The sequence below is a fragment of the Grammomys surdaster genome, unplaced genomic scaffold, assembly GCF_004785775.1.
Source record: "Grammomys surdaster isolate TR1022 unplaced genomic scaffold, NIH_TR_1.0 126531, whole genome shotgun sequence".
In the NCBI taxonomy this organism is placed as follows: domain Eukaryota; kingdom Metazoa; phylum Chordata; class Mammalia; order Rodentia; family Muridae; genus Grammomys; species Grammomys surdaster.
The window spans coordinates 14,285,849-14,293,191 of record NW_021621323.1 but is presented as its reverse complement, the minus strand read 5'-3'; the positions used below and the strand labels follow the sequence as shown (position 1 = coordinate 14,293,191).

Genomic DNA, 7,343 nt, shown 5'->3' with positions numbered 1-7,343 from the left:
TTGGGCAGGACCTTTCTTTTCCACCATAGTAGAGGGTCTATCAGAGCCCAGACATTCTAATTTAGTTCACTCCTTGCTTCCCACTGCTATTACTGGCCCAACTGGTCCACTATTGTCAGGTGGAACAATGTTCCCCAAGGTAAGTCTAGAATAACAAAGTATAAGAGGCATTACATCAAGACTTAGAAGCACATGAGTGTGCATAAGTGTATCCATGTCCAGAGTACTATGGTTAACTCACAGGAGATATTGCATAAATGTTGGCTTAAAGAAAATTCTTGCCAGAAATCTAAATTGGAAATGCTTGTTACTGTCACACAGAAACCCAGACAACCCTCCTTCCATGTTACTCATTAGCTCTCCAACTGTAGCTGGGTAGTGTGCTTTTCCACTCCAGCCCCCGCCCCATCAGACCAGGGTAGCCCGGAGCCCTACTTTTAATCTCCCAGTAGGACTGAGTCTTATAAGTTTGGAAATTTAAGTTTAAAGACTTGCTACTCCCGATTCTAAGCAGGTCTTCTAAATCTCAACATCTCTCCTGGAAGCAGCCAGAATAAGCAACTGCCTGTGCATGCTGGCGAAATGAGCTGCATGAAACAGCATTCTGCCTTCCAGTTGAAGTTTCCATCTCACCAAGTTTGCCTGCAAAATTGACAGGAACTGTAGTAACAAGCGGGAATTAAAAGTAACAGCTAAATGAAACTTGGAATTATGACTTAGCCATTGGTTGAATCTTGCATGTTGTATGCCAGTCTATACTAGGTGTTCAGTGAGAAAGTGGTGAAAAATGAAAATATAATATATATATATATATATATATATATATATATATATATATATGATGTATATATAACTTTTGGCATTGATGCCTCTGAGCAGTGTTTTAAAAGGTTATAACTGTAGTAAAAAAATAAATAAAGTGTATTTTCTCAGTGACAACAAACTTTTATCTTAGGTAGAGGCAAGAGACAGAAGAAAAAGGAGAGACCAGTGGAAAGAGAGAAAGGGAGAGGGAGGGGGAGGAGTGAGAGTGGAATACCCTGTGATACTAGACAGGAAGCAATGTTCACTTCAAAAAAATTCAAAGGCTGGAAGCAGAGCTCAGCTGGTAGATGGCAGGGGGTTGACGCAACATTATATGACAGTGTGCCGAGGGTGTGTGTGTGTAGGGGTATTAATCCAACACTATATAAACCTGACTTGACAAAATCTTACAATCTGGGGAAGTGGAGGCAGGAGCATCAGAAATTCAGAGTCACCTTCAGGTATATAGTAAGTTCCAGGTTAGCACATGAATCCCTGACTCAACAGATGAGCTTCCTCCTTCAGGGTATAACCCTCTTCTCGTCCTAAATTCTTGGCGGGAAAACCCTGAAACTTTGGAGACAAGCAAAAAGCCTATATTCTTAACATCTTCACTGAGGAAAGAGTAATGAATAAATCGGGCTGGAAAAGTCAACTCTTGATAGAAAAGGTACTAGTTTAAAAGTGGCACTTTGTGGCTTTCAGTAAAAATAAAGAGAAAAACGGCAAAGCCAGGAAGGGATAGGAATGGGTAGCGGGTGGATGGAAGCGGGGGTGGGGGGGCGAGGGGGCTGGGAGGGGGTGCAGTCAGTTGAGCAATGAAGGAAAACCAGCCATAGAGTGATCTGTGCCATCTGTTGATTCTCCTGCTCTCTTCTCACTCGCTCCAGTAGCTTCCAAAGTTTCAGGATGAACAAGTGGGCCGTCCAAGGGCAGACCCACAGAATGATCTTTTCACCTGCACTGGGGCGTCTCACTGGGGACCCCAGGGAGCAGCCCTGCAGCGAAGCCGCCCTTCCCGGGTCCATCCTTTTCCTCGCAGAAAGGCGGGCGGAGAGCCAGCGCCTCCCCGGCCTGGGCCCGCCCTCAACCAGCAAGCATGGATCTCCGGCTGAGACTGCCTGGCGAGTAGAGGAAGAAGGCACAGATGGCTAGAACTAAGTCAGCCACCCAAGGGCTCGCTGGAGCAGCTGCAGCACCCAAAGGGGACACGTGCGATCTGCGATCGCCGGCCAGGACTCCGTGAGAGTCCCCAAGCGCTGCGGGTTGGAAAAGGAATTGCCGGGAGAGAAGGCCGGCTGGGGCAGTATCCTTTCTCACTTCGGGGCCCGGAAAGGGGTCCAGAGGAGTGACAAACGCACAGCGGAAAATGGGGAACTAGCCCTGAAAAGGTAGGAGAAGCGGCCAACACGGAGAAGGTCCCCTCGGCTCAGCCTGTCATCCATCCATAAGCAAGGCGTTGCTCGGAGCAACTTGGCAAGGCTTCCCCGGAGCCTGGAACGCTGGACCGATGTCAGTCCCACCACCCTTGGTGCTTGCCTGCGCTTGGGAGCAGTCCTGCTCCCCAAAGATGTGGAGGACGACGTGACTACCAGACTTCCCTGTTCTGTGTAGTTATCACTCCCATTCTTGTCTTTTTTTTTTCTTCGTGAGAACTTTTGGGTGAAGATACTAACTTTTTGTGTTTTTCTACAAGCTACTGAGTGGTGTTAGGAGGTAGAAAAAAATTTAAAAAGTAAAAACATGCAAGCCGGTCGAGAGGACCTCTGCTCCCTTCTAGTTTTTCCAGCGTTCATAGGTTAAATCATCACCTCCAGAGGATTGAAGTTGTGGGAAGTGGTGACATCGGGGAGGGGAGCAGGATTCCCTCACAGCCTTCCTTCAGCCGGATCTACCCCTTCGCATGTATGAGTGTGCCAGCAGCAAAGGGGGCAGGGTTCTGCTTGTGGAGTCTCTGCTGGAACCAGAGTGAATGGCCCCCAGGGACAGTGCGGAGCCTCTGCCTCCGCTATCTCCACAGGCCAGGGTCTGGCCTGGAAGGATTGTAGCGATGGGTGCCCTGGCAGGCTTCTGGGTCCTCAGCCTGCTCACTTATGGCTACCTGTGCTGGGGCCAGGACTTAGAAGAGGAGGGGTCCCTAAGCGCTCAAGTTGAAGAGAGCCCTGAAGCAGGCGCAGCGGGCACCTCCCAGCCCCATCTCATTTTTATATTAGCTGATGATCAGGGATTTAGAGATGTGGGGTACCACGGATCTGAGATAAAGACGCCCACTCTTGACAAACTCGCTGCAGAAGGAGTTAAACTGGAGAACTACTATGTCCAGCCTATTTGCACACCGTCCAGGAGCCAGTTTATTACCGGAAAGTAAGTGTTACCGCTTCTATGTGTTACTTGGAAAAATCGTTTAAGCCTTTATTTAAAACTGGTTTCTAATTTAAGAGAGGATCCAAAAGTAAGGGGGAAACAACCCAATGAATGAATGAATGAATGAATGAATGAACGAATGAATGAACAGACCCTCATCATTAGTGTCAATACCCCGACCCTAATCTCCTCCCTTTCCTCCCCCCTCCCCTGGCAGCCCGCTGTGAGCTTTTGAATGGTGTCAGTAGTTTTACACTCATCCACCAACCAGAGAGCTCCATGGTTGCTGCTTCCCAATCTATTTTGATTGTCAAGCTCATTTACATTTCGCTTCAGGTATCAGAACAGAATTCACAGAGGAAAGTGTCATTTACAACTCTTAGACTGTTACAAAATTTAGAACTGCATGTTTGAAACTGCAGATTATCCCAGAGAGAACAGAGGCCACAGAAACAGGAAAGGTGACATGGAATATGACTGGTGTGGAATATGACTCTGTTTGCATCTTTGTTGGGTGCTTTTCTCTTACCCTGTCATATCTGTCTGCCAAGGCAGTTCTCAAAATGCAATGGGTTCCGTGGAATTTTCTGCTGTTCTTCCTCCTCCAGTGTGGGGAAGGGTTCTGAGTCACTAACACAGCTCAGGGGACTAAGAAATGTTGTCAACGGTTTGCTAAATAGTTCATCTCCTTAAGGTGTTCATACATTTTTCTATTTTTACTTTGTCAGAAGATACGTGATCATAACTTGTTTTCATGGTAGAGATTCAGTTTGGAAGATAAAGCAAATGGGTCAAGGGGTCAAGGGGTCAAGGGGTCAATCTACTTCTGAACAGTTGATGGCTTTAATCTATGTGCCTAGTGATTTTGGCTTCAGGACACAGAACCCTTGCTTCAAGTTCAGTTGTTCTTGGAATTGGACCTTGTAAGAGTGGCCAGTAACCAGTCTGGAAAAATTACGACTACAGTGTTTTGTAGAAACTTCTGTCTTGCAAAAACTTTTGCTTACAGCATAATTTCCATTGCTTAGCAAACTGTCATAATTTACCATCACTACCAGAAAATAATTTCTTTCAGCATTAAAAAGAAGAGGTAGAGAACAGGGCATAATGGTACACATCTCTAACCCCAGCACTCAGGAAGCAGAGACAGACAGATCTCTGTGGGTTAGATGTCAGTCTAGTCTACATAGTAAGTTCCTGGTCAGCCAGAGCAACAAAACAAGGGCCTATCTCAAAAGTTCATAAAGCAAGCAAACATTGAAAATGTAAAGAAGGAAAGGAGAAAAAGAAGAGGAGGAGAAAGAGATGGCAAAGGAGGAAAGGCAGGTCTTAGTGTCCTGAGTCTTCTCCGAGGTTAATCATTGCACCACGAAGTCAAGAGTGTTTGATAATTACACAACAATGGTTACAATTGTCGGAAAATAAGCCCGTCGAGCAGCCTAAGGTTAAGTTCTTCACCTCTATCCAACCATCCTCATCCTTAACTCATGGAATGAGCATGTCTTAAAGACACGTCAGTGGATTTAGAGAATTCGGGTTTTCACAAAGAGCCAACAGTAGTTGAAATGTAAATGAAACTGAGTTCATGAACTTCCTTTCCACAATAAAGTATGTAAAACGATCTTGTTAGTGAAGGAGAATATTTGGAAACACCTTAAACAGAATATCTGCTCTACCGTTATCTTTTATCTTTAAGTTTACCTAATTAGATGGGACAAAATGGAGACAGAAGTAACTCCTGTTTTGGGGTGTGTGTGTGTGTGTTTGTGTTTTCTTTTTTCTTTTTAATCAGAGGCTGTGTCAGCCTTGTTGTTGCAAACATCCAATGGGAAGATGTTGCTTCCTCCTAAAATTTTGGTTCAGTGCAATAAGTCACATAATTTGCTCTAAGTTTCATAGACCAAAACCATCAAGTAGCTACTGTGATTTCGGACAGATTTCTACTTGAGTTAAGAGCAGTGGGAGAAGTCTTACTTGACGTTTCTCCCTGGGACTTTCCTGTAAATGAATACAGATGTAAGAATGAAAGTGGTCATGACTGCCTAGTTCTGGGCTTAACATGAATACTTCAGGCCCAGAGAATATGGTACTTATCCTGTCTGTGAGAACAATCCTGTGCCTACTGCATTCTCAAAAGGGGGCCAGAGAAAGGAAGCAATAAAAGTCCCAGTGGGATGGATTATTTTGTAAGGAAATGTCAGAGGAGTCAAATACCTGACTTGTGAAGTGTCTAATGGCTGGGGCTGAATTCACTTTTGATACTACTAACACAACAACAGACCTTTTCATATTTTTCTACAATCAAAATGTGAAGCTTTCTTTGTATGCTGCACAGATCTGTAACAAATTCCTTTTATAATTTGTAACATACCACTCTGGTAACACTGAATAGCAGTCATCCTGTCAGGAAGCATTCACTGCCTGCAGACTGCTCCATGCAAACTGGGAAGAACAATTGAGAAAACCTGGTTGGTAGGTGGTAGTCCTCAAACTTGAGTGTGCAGAATGAATCACTTCAAATGCCAGTCAAAACACAAAATCCCTGGCCTATCCACCACTCAGCTTCAACAGCTCTGGGTGGTGTGTCCTGAAATCAATAGTAATTTTTATGAGCATGTCAGGGTTTTCTGATGATAACCCTGGTGAATTAAAAAAAAGCATCTGTATTAAATGCAAGCGCCTACAGAGCTATCACTGTCACACACATTATCTCGTTTAATTCTCACAACAGTTCTGTAACATAGCAGCTACTGTTGTTCCTGTTTTGTATAGATTTGGTAAGAGTCCAAGGGAGGTAATGATGCAGTGTGGTCAATGGATGTTCATGGTTCGTCTGATGACATAAACAGTAATTGAGAAAGTTGCTGCCTGTGTTCGATCAATGTCAAGGTAACTTAACTATTCTTAAGGAAGTGTTCCAAGTGGTGGCACAGAAAAATAACAGCACTCACTCTTTAAGAAGAACATACCCATGGCTTCTGAAAGAATTATAGGCTTTGCACGCATTAGGCATGCGGTTTTGAAGACTTAAGGAAAGATTGGCAATCTGAATTTAATTTATCTCACAATAAGTCTTGCTTTTACTATTATGATTTTTTCCCACATTGTTGCCTATTGATGCAATTTGTTGGATCTCATTGTGGGATAGTGTTGTTTTGTGTTAAATATGCTGCAGTTTGTTTATCCATTCTAACGTCGAGGATGTTGGTGGTTTCCAAGTTTGATACCATCCTGAAAATGTTACCGTAAACACACTTGACCATGTTTGAATGAGCGTCTCTTTACAGTCTCTTGTGTGTTCATCAGATGGAGATGCTGAGGGGCAGGCGTGTTCAAGGCTTTCGTAGATACTGTCCAACAGTTCCCAAAGCAATTCTTCTGCACTTGAGCGACTGCAACTTTGTGGGAAAACTCTACCTATGCCAACATTTGCTATTGTTTCTTTTCATAGACATTATAGTCACTGTACACGGGTATGGCTGACCTGATTAAATTTTGCATTGTCCTAGTAACTGACAATGTCAAATGCCGTTTACTTAGCATTGATGCAAGTCATCCTCCTACTCTCTGTTTAGGTGACTATTTGATCCTTGATGGAGTGTGATAATTATGTATATAATCTCTTCCTTTGTCAGCTATTTGTATTATTGCACAAATCTTTCACTTTGTAGCTTTCTTTTCCACTCTTGTACTAATGTGGGGTTTTTTAATGACTAGGTTTTAACTTTATTGCAATTCAATTTACGTACTTTTCCTTCCAGTGCTTATTGAAGATAGTCTTACGTATACCACATCATAGTAATGGGCTTTTCCTCCTAAATGTTAATTGCTTTATTTTTTATATTGGATCAACTGGAATTAATTTTTGATGTAGCGTTAATCAGAGTTCCAAAGTATTCATTTCCCATATCTTTCCACTTGGCCTGACAACCTGAACTCAATCCCTAGAACCCACAAGGTGACAGGAGAAAACTGAGTCCCAAAGAACTCCCAAGAATGGTTCTCTGATCTCCACCAGCATGGCATGACATGGGCATGCATTCTGTGTCACACAAGTGCCTGAAGACACACACACACACACACACAGAGAGAAAGAGAGAGAGAGAGAGAGAGAGAGAGAGAGAGAGAGAGAGAGAGAGATCCTTAAGACCACACTTTCTCCATAGAATCATCTT

General features: G+C 43.7%; 1 protein-coding gene across 1 annotated transcript in view; it reads left to right on the top strand.

Moving 5' to 3' along the window:
* The first annotated feature begins 1,869 nt into the window (after positions 1 to 1,869).
* The window catches only part of Arsj (arylsulfatase family member J), a 76,661-nt gene continuing 71,187 nt past the window's right edge, over positions 1,870 to 7,343 (top strand). Inside the window, exon 1 of the mRNA XM_028760502.1 lies at positions 1,870 to 3,168. Within this exon, the coding sequence (XP_028616335.1) occupies positions 2,777 to 3,168 (392 nt within the window). The 5' untranslated portion in view covers positions 1,870 to 2,776. The remainder of the gene's footprint in view (positions 3,169 to 7,343) is intronic.